We start from the raw sequence: 22,470 nt of genomic DNA, 5'->3' as shown, positions 1-22,470 counted from the left end.
ATCATTGATTTCATATTGTTGATTGACAGACTAGTTATGATAGACATTGTCCAGGATTTTTAGTGAAATTAGGCATTTAATTAAACTGAAATTGAACTTTATATAATGATGTCAGCATCCTTCCATATATGCACTGACCCTTATATGCCCAAGGCAATTTCATCTGTATCTGACTTTAAAATGTACTGTTAACTAATAAAATAGTTACATTCCCACTACTTCCTTTTCTCCTTTTAAGCATTATTATTATTATTATTATTATTATTATTATTATTATCATTTTTGTTTTGTTTTGTTTCTTGAGACAGGGTTTCTCTGTATAGTTTTGCAGCCTTTCCTGGAACTCACTCTGTAGACAAGGCTGGCCTCAAACTCACAGAGATCCACTTGCCTCTGCTTCCTAGGTGCTGGGATTAAAGGCATGTGCCACCAACTCCTGGCTTCAATCATTGTTTTCATGCATATTCCTCATGCTCTTTCAAATTGATGGCCCATTTTTCTTTAATTGCTATCATGCACACACACAGACACACACACACACACACACACACACACACACACACACACACACACACACACACACACACACACCTGCATATAATACATAAATTCTATGTGGTTGGATTGCATACAGTTATGTCTCTGTTTTCAGGGTTGAACCTTTGGTACTGGGTAGCCAATTATTGTGCTCTTCCTTGAGGAAGACTATTTTTTTCACTCTCAGCATTCTTTAGTTATCTGTAATTCTTTGTTTAGTGCTGAGTCCCCTTTTGCTTTCCCCTGTCAACATTGAAAGTCTACTGGTGTTTTCCTTGTTCAGGTCATATTTATGTAGTCATGCTATAGACATTTTTATGACTAGAGTTCTTGACATTTTGGGGAGGTTCAATGTCACAAAAAGTCTTTTTTTCTTCTGTCTTTTACAGTCTTTCCACTCCTCTTTCACAATGGTTCCTGAGTCTTCAGTGTAGGAGTTCTGTTGTGGCTGCATTTGTTGAAACAGGGATGCACAATTCTGCACTTTGAGTGGTTATGATTTTTCTATAATAGTCTCTGCTACAAAGATAAGTTACCTTTTAGCCAGGTGGTGGTGGTGCATGTCTTTAATCCCTGCACTCAGGATGCAGAGGCAGGTGGATCTCTGTGAGTTTGAGACTAGCCTGGTCTACAAGAGCTAGTTTCAGAACAGCTTCCAAAGCCACAGAGAAACCCTGACTTGAGAAACAAAAAACAAAAACTGGGATATCATAATATAGGTATATCAATGTTTAGAGATAGACTATAGTGCCTGGAAACATCAAAAACACTTAATATTCGTTTCCCATTATTTGTAAAATTATATTGGAATAGACAGTGATGCATATATATAGATATAGATATAGATATAGATATGTGTGTGTGTGTGTGTGTGTGTGTGTGTACACAAAAAGATCATAGCATTTCATTATTATATTTAGTATCTTCAGCAACAAGAATGAAGGACAAAAGTCATGTATGTAAATCCAGAATTTTAAGGTTAACCCTTAAATGTATATATGTTTTGCCATTTCAACTATCTTTTACACACATAGGAAAGATATTGCTTTTAGAGATTAAGTATGGAAGGAAATAATGAGAGCTAAAATGAGTGATTTAAAATAGAACAAAGTCTCTGACATTCTGTACAATACTTCTGAAAAATAATAGAAACACTATGTGTCAGAGTTTCCATGTCAGGCATTAATTCCCTAAAGTATAACATCAAACAAATTATATCTCAACATAAACTATTCAGAGAGATAAGTTGTCCTTTGTTTTGCAGTTTAAATTCTCTTTTTATTTATTCCATAAAATCTGTAATGTGTAACCTTGATTGCAAATTTGACTGCATTTGGAATCAACTAAAACTCAAGTCAGCCAGGTATGCCAGTGGGGGATTGTTTCAATTATATCACATGAAATCCCACCATAAATTTGTGGCATACCTTCTAATGAAAGCCCACATAAAATGACAATGACAAAGGAAGGTATCTGCCTGCTTACCCTCATTTTGCTGGCAAGTTCATCTGTCTTGCTCTTAAGGCAATTCCTTAATTGGCATCTGAACCTACTTCTTCAGATTCAAATGTAAAATGCAAATCAGATGAAACATTCAGCTGAGTACATTAAACAAATACTGGATTTTTGGCATTTCTGTCAGAGACACCCATTGTTGGACTAGCTGGACCACAGCCTATATGCCACTCTAATAAATCCCATTTAGGTGTATGTACATACGGACGTAGATACATATATACATACATTCATGCACACATTCTATCAGTTATTTTGCTCTACCTCTAAAGAAGTATGACTAATGTAAACACTTTAACAGTTAAATATCTACACATATATGGATCCAAATACAGTTTACAATCTATAATAAAGGAGAATGTGCTTATGAAATATGGGTTATTTCCATGAATATCCTCAAAATTAGTGAAAATCTCTTGCCACACTGTTATTATTTTAATGAATTTTACTGAATAATTTCTGCCAAGAGTTCCATTTTTTTCTACATTCTATCTGTGAATTTTTATCAGAAAATAACATAGTAGAGTTCCACTTCCAGATGTATATCACAATTCAGAAAGGTGGTAATCTAAATCCAGGAATATGCCAATTGTGTCTGGAGAAAGCGCACAATTTGGTCATAGTTCTTTTTGTCCTCATTAGTCAAAAAAGGACAAGAGTCCCCTCTGCTTTTTCCATAGGAAAATGAATGTCTTCATGATTTTTATCACCTTTCCGTAGCTTTTTCATACTAATGCCTTAATTTTGTAGATAGATCTTCAACAAAATGGGATAATAATATGAGTTTAGGTTTAAAAAAAGAAAAAAACTCTATATTAAAGGTTAATGGTTATATTAATAATCTGGTGGGAACCCTAAAGTCCTTCACTACTATCATTTTATTGGAACTTTTAAAAATTCTAGTCTGATACCTTTTCTTAAAGAGAGTATTAGATATTATTAAGACAATAAATGAGTAGGACATCTATGATGCTTTCCAAATGTTTCTAATTATTAAACTTCTGTGCAAATGTTTAGTAAATTAAAAATTGCAATATTATCGATTTGATTTTGTGCAGCATAAAACCAACAGACATGATACATTTCTGTGTATTCAATAAATTTCCTTAAATCCAGCTTTTATTTCTGAGCCTAACCATGGCTTCTTTCACATCCTTGTTCCTTAGGCTGTAAATCAGAGGGTTTATCATGGGGATGATGAGGAGGTAAAAAACTGATGTCATTTTGTCTTGGTCTAGTGAGTAGGCAGAACTAGGTCTGAAATACATGAAGAGCATGGTCCCCTGAAAAATCCCAACTGCAGTCAGGTGGGAGGCACAGGTGGAGAAAGCTTTGAAGCGACCCCCAGAAGAGCTGGTCTTTAAGACTGATGAGATGATGTAACAATAGGAGATGAGGACTCCTGAGATGGTGCTGAGTTCAATGAAACCAAAAAGGGTAAATAATACCAGTTCATTGAGCTGTGTATCTGAACAGGAAAGGAGTAAAATAGCAGGGAAATCACAGAAGAATTGATTGATATGGGTAGAGCCGCAGAAACATAAGCTGAATGCCAATGAGGTATGTATCAAACCATCTATAGTTCCTAACAGATAAATTCCAGTTACGAACTGGTAACAAACTCTAGTGGACATGTCTATAGCATACATCAGTGGGTTGCTGATGGCCTTGTACCTATAAAAGGCCATCACTGCAAGAAGCATGCACTCAATATCTATAAAGGTACATACCAACAAGAATCGTAGGAAGCAGCCAACAAAGGAAATTGGATTATTATCTGTTAGAAGGTCCAACAGCATCTTTGGTCCCACTGCAGTGGAATAGGACAAGTCAGAGAAGGCAAGGTGACTGAGGAAGAAGTACATTGGTGTGTGAAGATGAGGATCCATTTTGATCAAAATGATCATTCCAACATTTGCCAGCAGAATAATAAGATAAACAACTAGAAACACAACAAATAAAGCTCCTTTCATGTCAGGGTTACTGGAAATTCCCAGCAGGAAAAATTCAGGTAATGAAGAGCAGTTTTTCTTTTCCATTCTTCTTTTTTCTTGGTCTATATAATTACCAAAAAATTGTGAATATTATGTTAGATTAGGCATTTCATTTCTCAATATGCTACTGCATAGTAAATGCAGGAAAATCTTATTGTTTCGTGGCATGTTATGTTGCTATGTACATGAAATACAATTAGGCAGCTGCCTTGGTACATGGTACTTTTAATATTACTTTTTCATTAACAACAAGAAAAAGCCTATAATGTGGGAGTATAGTCAAAATTCATTTAAATATGTACATATGTTTCTCTGGCACTCATTATTAGGCAACGTATTTGAAATAAATAAAATTGTGCCCAGATTCAATATAGTAGAAAGAAAATATTAAATTACCCAGAAAGCCATGCAGAGCATCTCAACACTTAATCAAAAATATCATTGTTATTACATTTACTGAATTCACTACACAGTTTGTTCCAAGTTAATTTTGAAACTAAATCAACTTTTCAGATAGTAATAATGTGGAATTTTTGTGTTTTTAATTATATGCTGAATGTTTAAACATGATCCTAAAATCCTTTTCACTGGAATACCAACTTTACCTAACTTTTCAAATCCTATACAAAGCAAATAAAAGTAATAGATTATCTTAAATACTAACAAGAACATATTTCTGGTCATCAGGAAACAAACTTTATATCACTTCAGAATCAGAATAAGCCATTTGCTTTTCATTCCTCAACTGCCTTTCCCGTATGTCCCCAAAAAAGCAAAATTGTAATTTTGTTCTATTTTAATCCTAGCCATTCATAAATGTACCTGAAATAAGGAAACCCTGCTGTCATTTCTCTGGTACAGGAAGAACAATTTGATCACATTTATTTTCAATTATTACTATTGGGATTAGATTCTCTTGAGACTCTTCCCATCTTCATGTAATCCTAACATGTCTCATTAGATTCTAGGCTCAGGGGTCTTTGACTGGGCATGCTGAGACAACTGTCCCCATGGCTACTATTACAACTCCTTATCCTTCACTCAATTTGATAATTTATGTTGATGGGAATTCTTAATGAAACTTGGCACTGAAAAAAACTAAAATTCATATCCTTTCATGGATAATTTCTAGTTCTTTTGTTATTTATCAACTTGTCCATTTCTTAGACTACCTCTTCCAACTTCAATTTTGAAAAAGTAATAATCTAATACACTAGTTTACTTTATTTGATTTTTATTGAAAATTCTTTCATACATTATTTTATCACAATTTTCTCTCCCAGAAGTCATTGTAGATACTTCCCACCTCTACACCCATTTAATTTCAGGTTTTTTCCTTCTTTCTCTCATTAGAAAGAAAACAAATAGGCAAAAAAATCAAAAATAACATTTTTAAAACCCCAAGAAACACATAAGTACAAGGAAAAAACATAAAGAATAAACACACACACACACACACACACACAAATGAAACAGCAGCATGACCCCCCCCAAAAAAAAGATGAAAGAAACCAATATGAGACAAAAGGTTTACAAAAGTATCATTGAATTTATTTTGTTTTTTCCATCTACTGCTGATAGTGGAGTCAGCCCTTAAGCATATTTAATATAACCAGTTAGACTCCTTTGGTGAAAACTAATTTTTCCTTGCTGAAAGATGGAATCCCATGTCTCTTCCTCCTGTCAGTGCTTGGGAATCATCTCATTTGAACCTGTGAATGCCCATTGCCTGATGCCACAGTGTCTGTGAGTTCAGATATATATCAGCCATTTTATGTCTAGAAGGCACTGTTTCCTAAGTGTCAGCCATCCCCATGGCTCTTACAGTCTTTCTGCATACTCTTCTTCAGAGCTACTGAGGGGAGAAAATTGATAAAGACATCCCATTTAGAGGTGAGTCTTCAAAAACCTCCCAGTATTGTCAATTGTGTGTAATCTGTGTTAGTTCTCATCTACTCTAAGAGGAAACATGTCTGATGATGTCTGAGGGAGGCGCTGATCTATAGATATAACAAATGTCATTTAGAGTTACTTTATTGCTTTGTTCCTTTACAGTACAATAGAATTTGGTTTTTCCCTAAGCCCATGGACTATCCAGTTTAGAGGTTCATTGGTTCACAGTCAATGTCAGGTATTTTTCATTGGTGTGTAAATGTACCCTCATATCCAAAACAGCCATTCTTTTTCTCAATTATTTAATATCTGAGCAATATTTGCAACACCTGTAGTATTTCTTGTGATCTCTGGTATATGATCCTGTTTGTCCACTATCCCACCCCCATTCCCAGAATTCCTAACACAGTGATGTGTATAAGGAACACTAAAATCATGAAGAAACACTAAAAGGGCAATGTTAAATACTTCCAAATCATTTAGTGTCCAAAAATGTAGAAATGAACTTGAAAGTAAGATTTTGATGAGTATTGTTCAAGTGAACCATGAAGAATTGATATTTTATAATGTGCAATGGGTAAATTCTTTAATTAAAGAGCAATCAATCTACATTTTAGATTTGTTGTTAATTACAACAGCTGTTAGCTGGAAATTGTGGAAGAAATTTTGCACTCAATTCTAATTCTCTAATATTTGTCAAATTACCATATACACAACTCCCTGTGTATAGCCTAAATAATGTCTTATACAACATACTCCATACCTTTTATTTATGCCAATTTTAAATTAATGTTGTAGTAAAGTCTTATTTCACAATGAAGTTACCATTATATGCCATTCTAAAATTGTGTGTTCTGAATTTTTATTCATTTGGCAGTGGTTTTTTGAGAAAAAAAACAAAGCTAATTGTAGACCATTAAGGTTGCATTTTTATATTTAAGTATATTTACATACATATGTACAATATATCCATACATGTTTCTCATTAAATATTATATATACTTCCATAGTAACCCTACTATATAGAAAGAAATTATATGAACAGCAACAAAATTTCAAGAATCCTGTTGGCAGGTCTTAATATATTCTAACAGACTTGGTTTCTTGAAATTTATAAATGCAGTATAATGAAGAAAATATGGCATCCAATCTTAATTATGATGATGACGATGTTGTTGTCACTAATATGATAAAATATTTTTAGTGATTTTTTTTACTTAAATAAACCCCTGGTATTCTATATAATCTTAGAAATAAAATGTGGAATTATATGTGAGTTTTCAATCAATACATGAAATATTCTCGTGGACACTAAGCATGGGAGGGCGAGACAGCACAGGCTGCCAGAATGAAACACAACTAATTACTTTATCTTATACAAGTGATATATTATAATGTGTTAGTCATTTATTGATGTACAGACTTTTGTGTTAATGTGGTTAATATACGAAAATAAAATAAAGATGAATAACCAGTTTACAAAATAAAATACTACAGATAATGATAATTCAGTATATGTTCATAAATAGCCCAGGTGATTTCAGAGTCTTCTCAAATTATATGTGAGCGCAATAATGATATCACAATTGCTTTTTGAGGGAAATATTAGTTCTATAAACCTCTTTTAAGTATGCAATTCCTTAGGTAAATCATGCTAGAATTTTGTCTGGGAAATTATCTTCAGTGATACATATACAGTTCATTGGGATTTAGAGATGCCCATATTAGCTAAGCACACCTCTATGTTTCCAGAAATAACAAGGTCATGAAATCCTTGACCTAATAATCTGATTAATCCACTGCTGCTTTCCCCACTGGATAGACTGTTAGTAGATTGTGGAAGCTGTAGAGGTGAGACAAGATTAGAAGAATTTAGAAGATGTCTATCTGAAGCACTTTCTGATTTGACATCTTTTTACCTTCACATTGTTTCTCCTCAGCCTTTAACTGTATGGAACTGATCCACCATGCCAGATATTTTTGTCACAGTATTAAAAGATGCTCACTGCTGGTTGAGGAGCTCCGCTATTAACATCAGTTGGTGTTCTTGTGTGTAGAACTAGAGTTTGGTTCCCAGTACCTACACTGGATAGCTAACAACTGCTTGTAACTCAAGTTTCAGGGGATATAATGCTTACTCTAACAACTTTGGAGGTACATATTCATACCCAGAAACATACATACACATGGGCACACACTGTGGTGATATATTACTTATGATTTATTAAAGCTTGCCTGAGGATTCAGAAAGAAAAGCCAGTCTCAAGCTATACAGATCAGACAGTGGTGGTATACACCTTTAATCCCAGCAGCCATAGAGCTAGGTGTTGGTGATACACACTTTTAATCCCAGGACTCAGGATTAAGAGGTAGATGGATCTCTGGTAGTTCAAGGCCATAGTGACTACACAAACTTGATCCAGTCCGAACAGAAATAGCTCACACAAAAGTGATCTCAGCACTTAGGATCACATGCCTTTAAACTCAGCACTAGGGTGGTGGAGACAGGAGGATATGGCTGGGACACAAAAGGAATATATGGAGGAGGAGACAGGAATTGAGAGCCTTTCACCTCTGAGGTTTTAGGGAGACAGGTTACCATTTCAGCTGGGTAGCAATAAAATCAACTAGATTTAAAGATTTGCTTCTATGATCTTCACCTTGAAGCTTGAACCCCAATATCTGTATTTTGGTCTTTTATTTGTGGTGCTACAACACACACTTAAACATACATAAAAATTGCAAATGTCCTGCTACTGGTATAACTTGAATGTCATTTCATAATTCACTCTCAATGTTTTAGTGACCTGGTATTGATTAAAAAAGAAATTAATTTACTATTGTATACCCAGAAATGGAGCCCAGCCCAAACCAAGTAATAAGTCTATTATCCATTAAATTGAAGAGAACAATGCATTTGTGTTGCCTGAAAGTTAGACTAACACTTAACATTAATATTACTTAAGAATGAAAGTTGCCCGAGTTCTTGACAAATTATCCTACCAGACACATCACTGTCTCCAGGGATAATTGTAACTCCGAAATACTTGACTTCAATTAGCTGCTGAATATTTGTTATGAAACTGACTCCCTCACAAATGAAAGTAAAGTGAATATAAAACAACTTGTAGTCCATGTGCATCTTCTTCACACATTCCTGTCTTCATCATTCTTGATGCTATTGAACATTTCACCTCTGATAAAAAATGTAACTTGCATGATTTCTCTGATGACTAATCATTTGGGTTCCTATTTTTATTGAAGTCCCTTAAATCTAAATGTCAGAATATACATGTTCGTTGAGTGTGAAATATCTCCTGTAAGTTCATATGTTGAAATTTTTTGGTCACCAAATGGTGAATGATACTGTTTTAGAAAATTTTCAGGAATCAGAAACCAAGGTCCACTTCTATTCTTGTCTCTAATTGGTTTCCTTTTTTTATCAACCTATGCATCTCCAATGCAAACTCCAGCCACCATGGAGACAGCTCCTACCAAGTCTTTACTTCTACTATTGATTATGATCGCTGAATAAGTTACCTGACAACCTAGGACCTCCACACATGTTGAGCTGCACCAACAAACCACTTGCATCAATGCAATGAGGTGCTTCTCCATGACCACCACTGTTTTCATATCATGGAGTGCATTTAGAATCTCACTGTGAAACTGACATGAATCACACATTGTTTGAGGGTATATACACAACAAAACAAGTGTGTCTGTGAGTGAACTTTCAAATGCAAAGTTTTGTATGCCATCTTTGGCCTATGTTTGACTTTGTATGTATATGATGAAAACTTTGTGTATCAAGGGAAGAAACATACAGTGATGAAAAGTTCATAGAATTCAGTTCTTTCAAATAGTAAAGAGAACACTCAATGCTGTATTTCTACCAATCACCTATCTCTTTGCTTAGTTCCCCATAAAGGAAGGCAGAAGAAAATTACCTGGGATCCTTCAGTACTCTGAGTCTAGAAACCCACTGCTCACTTTGGCAGCTTCTCTGATCCGCATTATCACTTTGCTTCTGAATAAATCTGCCATGGTACTTTGCAATCTGTGTGTGCCTATTCAATTCTTTGAAAAATATGTCAAGATTTAGAAATACCCATTCAATACAGCTATTGCTAGTTTCACTTCATCCTAAGATTAGCTTCTCAGAAGGTCACTGCAGCAAGAAAGGTATCTGGCAGAACAGGCTGGTAAAATTAGCCCTCTTTTATAGTTTGTAGTTGCTGTCATACATGCTGTTTTGCTGTCTTTGTTGTTGTATCAGGTGAAATTATTCCAGAAATGCATATAATATTTTCAGTGTGAGTATGTTTGTGTGAACATTTCAAGTCATTTGTAAATTGTGAAGTAATATATTGATACAAATACAAAAAATGAAAGCAGAACAGTACAATAAAGTTGGAAGAGGACTGGTTTGTACCCTTCTTTTGACGGAAACCTCAAAGTGACAGCAGTTTGTTAAAGTTCACACTGGAAGCTGAGAATAGAGATTCAGCCAAATTGTACTGTCAATAATATGCTAGTGAGAACAATATAAATTTACTTTTTAATTCATTACACACACACAGTGTGGGGAACTCTTTGGCTTATGGTTTTGCATATTATTTAGAATGCCTGTGGATATCCCAATGAGGAACAAATTGATAATTGATATTTACCAATTGTGAAAAATGCCTAAGAATGTATTACTTCAACAATAATGCTTTCTACGAATTAATGAGGATTATATTGTGAGAAGTTATTATCTGGAAAGTGAAGGGAATATTTAGGGTTGAATTAGTCATGATAGACAGGACAAAGGTCTCTTCATATTCATTTTCATTTGCATTAACCCCAATTTAGCCAGAAATTCTAAAAGGACAATATCAAAGCACAGATCTCATACACATTTTAACAATGGGATTTACTATATATTATATTTTTGGATGTATAAACTTTAAGTTTCAACTATTAATTTGACTTTACTTTCATTTCTACATTGACTCCTATTTAATTAACATATTAGACATAGTTTGGTATGTCAGGCCCAATAAATAACTCAGATATAATTCTAATATACTACAACAATCCTATGGAGAGCAGTGCAATAATACTACTGAATACACATACACACACACATCATGCATTCATAAAATATGCTTGGTCAACCCCACAGGTTTTCCTTTTGTTTACTTTGATTAGCACACACTCCTCCTGATTTACTGTTCAGTGTTTATTCAGCTCTTCTGTAGAAATTCCAAATGCATGGGGATATTTGAGAAGAGATGATGACCGGGAAACTTATCAGCCAGCATCTACTTTTTGCCATATTTCATCTAAATGCTTTGGAAATTCCCGTGTTATTGAACATTATGAAATAATTAGGTGAATATGATTAATTTGAATGATAATTAACATTGATAATTGGTTGGATTATACATTATAAAAACAACTCTACAATTTTCAATTAAATTCACATGAAGTAGAAAAGGGAATATGGTACATATATTACAGAAAAAGAATAATTCACAAATTTCCAAAGAATCAATAAAAATTACATTGAGAAAGGAAAAAAGAAAGGGAGGAAGGAAAGAAGGGAGGAAGGAAGAAAGGAAGGGTAATTCATGAATAGAACAGTGAATAGTCTGCCAAACTAACAGACTTGAATTTTCTGCAGGTTGTTAGTAAACCCTATAAAAATGAGAAATAAAATGAAGCATGAAACCAGACCTGGTAGTATAGGCTTTAACTACAGCTGATTTGAAGGATACTTCAGGAGGACTGTGTAAGTGAATGGGAGAGCTGGGTTTGGACACCAAAATAGGTGTGTTACAGCTCTGGGGCTGGAAATGTGTCCTGACTTATCTGGAAACCAGTCCACCTGCAGCTGCAATAGGACAGCTATGGAAGGGTAGAGCTACAATAGGACAGCTCAACTCTGGAGATAAAGATACACTGACTCTTCAGGAAGCCAGGCTACCAGAAGTTGGGCTGTAATGGGGGAATGTTCTCCCTGAAGGATATAGCAGTCTTGCTCCGCTCCTGGAGAGAACCCTTACAGCTGAGTTTTGCTGTTCTCAGAAGAGTTTCCTAACACACATAACCACTTTCTCTGCCCAAGATGTTACTCCTTCAGCTACACTCTGCTAAAGAGAAATACCTGCAGAAATGTAGCAATCTCCTCAGGGCTTCAGTGAAAAATTGTTACTTTTTCTCTGCTGCAGACTTACTCAGACTCTCCAAAGGAATATCCCAGCAAGTTTTTCTATTCTGTACCAGTGAATGAAGATGACTTACTCTTTTGAGAAAAACATTTACTGGGAAGGAGGAGTCCAGGAAGAGTAGCTGCCTCTGCCAGCATGGTGAAGGACAGTAAGTGATTGAACAGGCAGACTGGCTTATATAGGGTGTCTCAGGGGCAGAGTTTTACCAGGGGGAGGTTTTTCTGTTCAGGGATTGGTTAGTTTCCCGCTCAGAGAATGGTTATTTTTGTGAGTTGGGGACATAGATGGCTCTGATTTCAGGGCAAAGTATGTTGCTTTCACTGGTGCTCTTTAGCTTTTGATTATAATTTTAGGGCCAGGGTATATTTCTTTCACTGCCTCTAATTCTAAAGACAAATTGTGTTTCTTTTGTACTAGTTTCAAAGTCAGGGTGTTTTCCCTGTTTCTTTATCCTTCAGTAAAGAATAAAGTGTTCCTTTACTGACTCAGGTTTCAGATCCTGGGTGTGGGTGTGTTTCTTTCACTGGTTCTGGGTTCAGAGTCAAGATGCTAAGTGATTGGTTGGTTTTATGTTTCAGTTGGTCAGAGGCAGAGTTGGCTCTGGTGTCAGGGCCAAACTATGTTTCTTATGCGGGCCCTTTTATCCTACAGATTGCAAGTTCAAACCTTAGTTGATCTACAGAGTGACTAAAAGCCCAGTTTATGAAAAGTTGAGACCCTGGGGTTAAATTCTACTATATGAGGAGGAGGAGGGGAGGAGCAGGGGAAGGGGAAGCGGAAGGAGAAGGAGAAGGAGGATGAGGAGGAGGAAGAGGAGGAGGAGGAGGAGGAGAAAGAGAAGGAGAAGGAGAAGGAGAAGGAGAAGGAGAAGGAGAAGGAGAAGGAGGAGAAGGAGAAGGAGAAGGAGAAGGAGAAGGAGAAGGAGAAGTATAGTGGGAAATTACCAATACGGAGTCAGGTAGAAATATAAGGGCATTTAATAGGGAAAAGCCTTACTTACAGAGTGACCTAGTCAGTTGGCGTGGCAACAGTCTATATGCAAGCCCAAAAGAGAAACCGAAAGTGAAAATGCAGTCACCCTACATCCCCTGACCAAGCTTGTGAGGGCGTGGTCAAGCACACCTGTAGCCAAGCCCTAAGTAGGCGTGGCTACAGCTTCCCCTACAGAGAAGGGGGAGAGAGAAATCAGGTAGGAAGGAAAGAAGATAGGATACAAAACAATGACATTATTTTACCATGATCTAGAGAGTAAGAAGACTTCAATCCAGTAATAAATAAAAGGAGTTACTTGGTTTGCTTATAAAATATGGTACTCGAAAGAGTCTGAGAATGACTATCTGCTTGCTAGAGATGTGTAAGTTCCACTGATAACTTTTAGCAGCTAATTCCCTTCCAGTGTTAAAGGCCTGAGAGCACCCTGGAGATGTGCTAATGTTGACTACAGGTGGAAATGCTAGGAAATACGGAGTCGTTATTCCAACTCATAAAAGACTAAAGAGAAGACATATTATATACACATATATATCCAACTTTATATTTTTATATTTAGTGTTTACCACAGTGAGAATAAAAGACAAGGTAAGATACAGGATTCACTGATAATGACAGATGATGACAATCACCAAAAATACTCACAGGGGATTAAGTTTGACTTATACATAGGCACTTGCTATTCCTACTCTTCTTCCACATCCTCTTCCTCCTCCTCTTTGTTCTCTTCCTCCTCCTCCCTCTCCTCATCCTCCTTCAGTTTTTATAGCTTCTAGCTCCATTCATTATGGCATTTCCTCTCCCCATTACCCATGTCAACTGTCTCTGGAAATCCTGTCAAATCATACTCATATGGATGTTTCACTATTCTTAGCTGTCTTCTAATGCGGTTGAATTGACAACCAGTAACAATCATCATATGTGGACATTCGAGGAATAAAGACAAAGAAACATTTGAGCCTCTCCTCACTGAAGAGGTTATTTATCACTGTCAGGATTAAAAACAATTTTACAAAAGTCATGAAAAAATTATCAATTACGTGGAATAAAACATGATGAATGCTAATAATTCATTGACCTGTGTATCTGAGCAACAGATGAAATGGAGAGTAGTGACATACACAAGAATGAAAAATCTGATTAAATTCCCAAAATCTTAAATAGAATACTCCCTAGTCCCAATGATCACTATTTTTATTTAATGAATAAAGACCAGAGAAATGATCCAATATTATATAGAAATGGGAATGAATGTCATAATTTTAAAAACCGAACCAATTCTGATATAAAGTATAGAGTATCAAATAGCAAAGGCAATTTGGCAACTGGAAAATACATTGATAGCACTGGACATTCTAACTCATAAAAGACTAAAGATAAGACTATACTACACATATATCAAACTATATTTTTTTCTATTTTGCATAATTAGGATTTTTAGCAGTGAGGATAAAGGCCAAGATAAGATACAGGGTTCTTTGATAAACACACTCTAGAGATTCAATAACATTAAAATTTGAAAATAAAACTGGAATCAGTTACCCACTTTCATGAAAAGGGCACAACTTTGAAGCTAAGATTGGAAGGAAATAATGAGGATTAAATAGTAAGTTTGAGATATGCCAAAGTCTGTGATATTCAGTATTTGGAACCACCAGGCAGATGACTCAGGTGGCACCTACCATAGCTTCATTCATGAATTCCCTAAAAATAACTTCCTCAAATGTGAACTCCAGCCTCAAAAAATCAGGGACATGAACTACACAATCAGATATGTTTATTGTATTTACAGACATTCTTTAGTTGTTTCCCGATGTTTGAAAATCAAAAATACGTGTCAAGAAACTCTATTACCAAATGATGATTCACTTTCTGGTTCACAGGTAGCAAACTTTTCACTGTGCTGATAGGGCATAAAGTGACAGAGAGCTCTCCTAAATATTTTACAACATGAATGCATTTTTCTGTTGGTCCTTTTTTAACAATTTTGTCAACTCCCATACTTACTAATCCTTATTTCATAAGTATTTTGGTGTATATTGCTTGATTTTTAAAATGTCTTTCAATTATTTTTAAGAACATAATATAATTGAATCATTTCTCCTTCTTCTGTCCTTCCTTTAAACCTCTCCATATGCCTCTTATTATTTTCTTTCAATTCATGGGCTCATGATACAATCCCTATAGCCACAGAGGTTAGATATAGACTAGGGGAGTTGGGAAGAAAGACAAAAAGTAAGGAGAATAGTATATGAATTTATGAAGAAACTGGGTTGAGGGTGGAAGATAATGATTAAACAGGAAAAAGGAAGAAGGAGTAAATGGAAGGAATACAGAGAGGAACAGCTAAAATTAAGGGCCATTTGAGGGGCCATATGTAACCCTAACACAGTAGAATCTTCTTTAAATGTATAATATCGGAAAGAAATCTAAATGGAATCAAAAATAATGGAAAGTCATAGCTCCAATTCGATCTCCATTGCAACTAAATAGAAGTTCCAGGGGCAAGAAGAGGTTACATAAATAGGTTTGATGACCAAAGGTGTCCCACAGAAACTCCCAAAGAACTCAGTTATTGCAAGGGCTATTGGTTACTCTTGAAAAATGGATTGTAAAGTCTTATTGCTAAATATAGTACCTCTATATGTCATTGAACATGGAGAGACTGAGCTGGTGCCGAACTAGAACCTTCACCCCTAGAATTCATGGTACAGGAAGGTACTCTGCAAGCTATCAGAGGACAAAAGTATACTTGCAACCCAGCTACAAACCCTTTAGTCTTCACTGATGACCTGCCTGCATCATACATTGGTACAATAAGGGCACAAAGCTTCTGGTAGTAACAAACCAATATTTGATTGGATTTACAGCCCAATCCATGAGAAGGAGACCATTCCTGACATTGCTAAGGTGGCCAACATCCTGGCATCAAATAGGCCAAGGACCTAGGGGAAATCCAATCAGCATGGTTCTGACAAAAGGGCATTGCCACAAAATAACTCCTATATATATTTTTACTATGCCCATAGATCAGTGTCTCACTCAGCCTTCTTTTCCTGAAGCAGATGGAAACTGACACAGGGGTCAACAAGGGTAAAGAGAGTGAGAAACTTTGGAACATTTAGTCCTCAATGGGATGTCTACATCAAATCTCTCCCTGTATTCTCACATTTAAAGAGAAAAAGAGTCAGAAACATTGTTAAGAGCCCATGGGAATGGTGGTCATCAAGGAAACAAGGCATTCTAGATACAACAAAGCAGACACACATATAAATTTAGAGACAGTGGCAACATGTACAGGTCTTCACAAGTTCAAACCAGATGGGATCCTGGGGATGAAAGGAGGAGTTGCATAAGTTATCTGCAATTGACAGCTGCTTGCGAAGGAAAAATTAGTGTTCTTCAATGGAGTCTCAATGGTTATATTAATCACACTTAACGATGGCCGCATGCACATGAGTAGATGAAAAACCCAACGTGAACATAATGGCATTTTTTGAAATGTTTTGTCTCATATATTTGTTAGGGATTTTTTTTTATCCTACTGATCTTTTGTTTACCTATTCCAATTTTATATTTATGGTTTCTTTGTTTATTCATTTGTTGTACGTGTGTGTGTGTGTGTGTGTGTGTGTGTGTGTGTGTGTGTGTGTGTATGTGTTTGTGTTTCTATTGCCTTTTCTTTTTTTCCCCCTCTTTGTATGTTGTTTTGTTTTATTCTGGTCTGTTAACTTTTTAATAGCCTGTTTGTTCTCTAAAGAGAAAGAGAGAGAAGAAGAAGGCACAGAGTTTGATGGACAGCATGGTAGGGATCATTTGAGGAGATGTAGAAGGGAAATCTCATCTTAATATACTGTATTAAAATTATTTTCAAAAAATATTTTAAGGAAAATTTCATGGTCTTGCTTTTCATTAATTATTGTCGCATATATATATATAAATGCATACATATGAATGGTGTGTGTTTGTGCATATATGCAGGTGTATTTGTAAGTATGACCTTTTTAGTCTGTATAATGTTAGTTTTATGAAAATATTCAGGATTTAACACTTGGTATTATAAAGATAATTGGTGTTTTCTTCCCAGGAGAAAATAACTCTCCAACTTTCAGCATTTCTTATTTGCAAGTAATTTTTTTGTGTAGCACTGAGACCTTGTGGACGTTTCCTGGTTCATTCTAGCTATCCATTGTTGTTGTCATTGTTTACCTCATGTTTACTCAGCCCTTGTTAGTGGCTTATTTAAAAAGACGTTAGTGCATATATGCAAATTAATAAAAATCAATATGACATTAGTAACTCTTCTCTACTGTGTGCTAAAAATACCACCATTAATAAATGTAAGCTTTTATCTTAAAGCCACCATTTATTTCTGAGCCTGACCATGGCATCTTTCACATCCTTGTTCCTTAGGCTGTAAATCAGAGGGTTTATCATGGGGATGATGAGGAGGTAAAAAACTGATGTCATTTTGTCTTCATCTAGTGAGTAGGCAGAACTAGGTCTGAAATACATGAAGAGCATGGTCCCCTGGGAAATCCCAACTGCAGTCAGGTGGGAGGCACAGGTGGAGAAAGCTTTGAAGCGCCCCCCAGCAGAGCTGATCTTTAATACAGATGAGATGATGTAACAGTAGGAGACTAGGACTCCTGAGATGGTGCTCAACAAAATGAAACCAAAAAGGGTGAAAACAACCAGCTCATTAGCTTGCGTGTCAGAACAGGAAAGGAGGTAGAGTGGTGGTAAATCACAGAAGAAATGATTAATCTGAGTAGAGCCACAAAAACATAAACTGAATGCCAATGTGGTATGTATCAAACCATCTACAGTACTTGCTAGGTAAACTAAAGTTAAGAATTGGTAGCAAACCTTACTAGACATGTCCACAGCATACAGCAGGGGCTTGCTAATGGCCTTGTATCTATCAAAGGCCATCACTGCCAGCAGCATGCATTCAACATCTACAAAGATACAGACAAACAAGAGCTGAAGAAAACAGTCAATAAAGGGAATTGAATATTTCTCTGAAAGTAGGTCCACCAGCATCCTAGGTCCAACTGCAGTGGAATAGCAGAGGTCAGAGAAGGCAAGGTGGCTGAGGAAGAAGTACATTGGTGTGTGAAGCTGGGGATCCATCCTGATCAGTGTGATCATTCCTACATTTTCCAGCAGGATAGTGACATAAACAACCAGAAACACTGTGAATAAAAGCACTTTCATGCCATGCTTACTGGTAATTCCCAAGAGAAAGAATTCTGGCTGCGAAGAACAGTTGTCTATATCCATTCTTCTTCACTCTGTGTCTAAGTGACCAGAAAAAAAATTACCGTGCTGTGTTAAGGCAGGGCTTTTTGTATGGATAGGTTAAGTTATTGTTCATAAAGAAAACATAATACCATTTTAGGTAGTCTATTCATTATATGAATTATACTGAGGAAGCAGCCCAGATAAGGGACAATATGTGTACTTAACAAAAACTTCTATGGCAGAACTTTGATCTACACTCAGTTAAAAATGTATGTTCATTATCTTTCTGACGTTTCTATATCTCTACCACTCATTATTAGTAAGTGTATCTGAATGAAATAGAAGCTAATCCAGAGGCAACACAATAAAAAGGGAAATATAGAATTAACTGACAAGCTACACAGAGCTTCTCATTTCCATATCTAACAAGTTCAGAATTACTGTGTTTAAGAAAATTGACCATATTAGTTGTATTGTTTACTTAAATTAATTATAAAACACACAAAATTTATTAGATAATAAATATCAATTATTATTGCATTATTTGGGGTTTATAGCATTTACTGTAAATTAAAAATGATTTATTTAAAAGTTTGAACACTCCTCTTTAATGGTGCATAATTTCTTTTTTATTTGAATTAGAAACAAGATTGATTTACATGACAATCCCAGTTCCCTTCTCCCGGTACATAATTTCTTAACTGCTATTTTTTCACCTGGGCCCAAACTATCTACAAGAGACCAGAAGAAAACTAAAAAAGAAATTTGGGAGCAACTGCTTGCAAGCAACAGGATTGCTCATCTTTTGGCTTACAAATTGACTTTTTATTTCTGTGAATATGAGAACAGAAAAAAAAGTCTGTTACATTGCCTGTTTCCAGTCTTAACATCTAAATATGTATGTTCACATCATAAGATGTCTTTGAGTTTCTTCGTTGCTGCATGAAAAGGCAATTGGATTCTGCTCTATTTTCCCAAAATATTGTGGTTGGTGTAATATACAGATTTGAGCTGTTACATGTTGCAATCCAGAAAGTGAACATGCTATTACTTTTTTAATGAAATTAGAAGATATTAATGTTGCCCACACCACATCATGGGTGCCTAGCTTTTAAAAGGAAATTACATATTAAAATCATATATATAAATATATATATATATGTGTGTGTGTGTGTGTGTGTCTTAGCAGATGTAAAAATATTATATAGTTTCACAAACCTTAAACAAGGAAATGGCTCACAAATTGACAAATATCTAACAGAAATATGCCTCTGATCATAAAATGGCAGGATTTATGTAACTCCATAAGCCAATCAAGTCATGTGTTTATCCTTTCTTCAACTGTAATGTTCATGTTTCAAAGAAATTCAGATGTTATTTGTCTTATACTTCTACAAGTAGACATCCATAAACCTACCAGATCCCAGGAAGTCTTCCTGTCTTTACTTGTAATACTAAATCAAACAGTCTAAGCATTTTTATTTTCAACAAGGACTCTTGGGACATAGTTCTCTTGACTACCTAATTAGCTTCCTAACATAGATATTATCCTGGGAATATTCAACAACTGTATCCCTGGCTGCCATCTTCACACTTTACACTTGACTCTGTTAATAAGTGATAGACACTGACTGGTACTTATAGTAAAACTTTCAGTTTCAAGCTAAAATTTCTCTATACTCTATGACTTCCACATCATACAGGTGCCATCCTAAGTCTTTCATATTTTGAATACTCTCATTCATCTCTCATTTATAAAAATGGTGATATTATAAGCTGTCTTTTCAACATCTGAATGTACTCTCATCTTCTTAGCAACCACCCTTACATCAAATTTGACTGATCAAATTCTTTAACACTTAATGTATTTTTTGTGATTTCTCTGTTCTAACTGCATTAATCTACTTCTATATTGTCACAAATTACCACAAACTCCTTTGATAGGAATGGGTCATTAAAATTATTTTGTTAAATAGTATTAACTTTGTGGATGCACAGTGTTAGTTTGGTTTTATTTTCAAAATGTTCCTTGAAAAAGTACGTTAATACCAGTACCTTAAGTCTCTGGGGATTCCCGGTTTGTGGTCTTGGCTCTCATTGGGAAATTCCCTCCAATGATATAGGTCTCCAACTGTGGCCGTCATCCTCTGTTCACACCCACACTTTGTGTACAAAATCTATCACAGCACATCTTGTAGGCAGGACAAATGGTTTTTTATGTCAAAAGGTTTGTGGGATGTTCCAGGCACTCCTCTGGAAGTCTTGCCTGGTTACAGGAGATGTATCTCCTATTGCCAGGTGTAGGGAGCCGTCCCTGGTCACCCTCATGTATTCCTGGATTTTTCATTGCTCTAGGATTTTAGCTCATCCAAGAGATGCCACCATATTCCAGTTGTCTCTCCCAATAGTCTACCTGCCATTCTTCCCACAGCAGATACCCGCTGTTCCCATTCCTATTGTATTCCCACCTTCAGGCCCTGATCCCAATCCACTGGCAATGGCCAGTCTATTTTTGCTTCGTGGTGATCTTCACATACACTTCACGTACACACACTCACACACACTCACACACACACACACACACACACACACACACACACACACACACACACACCTTGAACCTTCCTTGTTATTTAGCTTCTCTGGGACTGTGAGTTGTAATATAGTTCAAGAGATCTATTATAGAACCAATCATGAATGAAAAAAATAAGTCAAAGAAATGATTCCTAATGATATTTTTTTTGCTATATTCATAGATTAGTGCCTAGACCAACTGTCAACAGAGAGGCTTAACCCAGTGAAAGATGAAAACAGATGCAAAGATCCACAGCCATACATTAGGTGGAGCTCAGGGCATCATGTGGAAGATGGGGAGGATGGATTGTAGGACCCAGTGGTGTCAAGAGCACCACAAGAAAACCCACAAAAACAACTAACCTGGGCCCATAGGGACTCACAGAGACAGAACCAACAACCAAGGAGCCTGCATGGGACTTACCTAGGTCCACTGATGGATTGCCTCATCCAACCTTGATAGAAGAGGAGATGTCTAATTTTTTTTAAGTCCTCCTAGTTTAATCAAAAGGACAATGACTGGCTATTAGAAAAGTCTGTTGCATTCATAAATATATTTATAGGACACAAGTGAGAAATTTTAGGAATCTTTTTTCCATGTTTCTAAAAAGTGGCACTTTTGTCCTTTTTATAATTCCACTCATATCTGAGAAAGTTTTACTTATAAAGTATAATTTTTAATGTGTGTTTCATTGTGTGATGAATACACATCCATAAAGAATAACGTAGCTGGCTGATATCCATGGGATGCCTGGCTCTATCTGAAGAGAAACAGTGAATGGGGCTAGGGAAGAAGGGCTGGGCAGAGAAGATGGATGGGAAGCTTTGGTGAGGATGTAGAAATGAGAAAATAAAGAACAGGTTATCCTCTCCATCATTCCCTAGACTGTCAGTTCATGTCAACCTTGTGATGACTACTTTTTATGCCATCCTAGAGCCCTCATCCAGTGGCTGATGGAAGCAGAGGCACACACCCACAGATATACACTGAACTGAACTCTGGAACCTAGTAGCAGAGAGGGAGGAATGAAGATCAAAGGGGTCGGTACCAGGCTGGTGAACCCTACAGAAACAGCTGGCATGAACAAAGGGGAGCACATGGACCCCAGACTGCTGTCTGGGAGGCCAGCACAAGACTGATCCAGACCCCTGTACATGGATGTCAATTAGGTGGCTTATGCACTCTAGGGGGCCCCTGGTAGTGGATTAGTATTTTTCCCTGGTGTAGGAAGGGACTTTAAGAGCCCATCCCACGTGAAGGGATGCACTCTTGGTCTGGACACATGGGGGAGGGCCTAGGCCCGGCCCAGGATCATGTGGTGGACTTTGGGGAGCCACCATCAAGGCCCTTACCATGCTTGGGGAGTGGAGGGTGGATGGGGTGAGGGGAAGGTGGGAGGTTGAGGGTAAGGGTTGGGTGAGGGGAGGGAGAGGGAGAAGGGATTGACATGTGAAATAAGCCTGTTCCTAATTTGAACTAATAAAAAAAAAAGTTTAAAAAA

At 36.3% G+C, this 22,470-nt stretch overlaps 2 protein-coding genes across 2 annotated transcripts; both read right to left on the bottom strand.

Moving 5' to 3' along the window:
- Positions 1-3,158: 3,158 nt before the first annotated feature.
- On the bottom strand, positions 3,159-4,094 carry LOC100752624 (olfactory receptor 5W2). The gene has a single exon (XM_027421152.1). The coding sequence runs from the start codon at positions 4,089-4,091 to the stop codon at positions 3,159-3,161; it is 933 nt and encodes a 310-aa protein (XP_027276953.1). The 5' UTR covers positions 4,092-4,094.
- A 13,406-nt stretch (positions 4,095-17,500) lies between these two features.
- Positions 17,501-18,433, bottom strand: LOC100763216 (olfactory receptor 5W2-like). The gene has a single exon (XM_027421151.1). The coding sequence runs from the start codon at positions 18,431-18,433 to the stop codon at positions 17,501-17,503; it is 933 nt and encodes a 310-aa protein (XP_027276952.1).
- Positions 18,434-22,470: the final 4,037 nt, after the last annotated feature.

This window comes from Cricetulus griseus, chromosome 6 (assembly GCF_003668045.3).
Source record: "Cricetulus griseus strain 17A/GY chromosome 6, alternate assembly CriGri-PICRH-1.0, whole genome shotgun sequence".
Lineage (NCBI taxonomy): Eukaryota > Metazoa > Chordata > Mammalia > Rodentia > Cricetidae > Cricetulus > Cricetulus griseus.
Note: the sequence above shows the minus strand (reverse complement) of the source record. Positions and strands in the feature narration are given on the sequence as shown.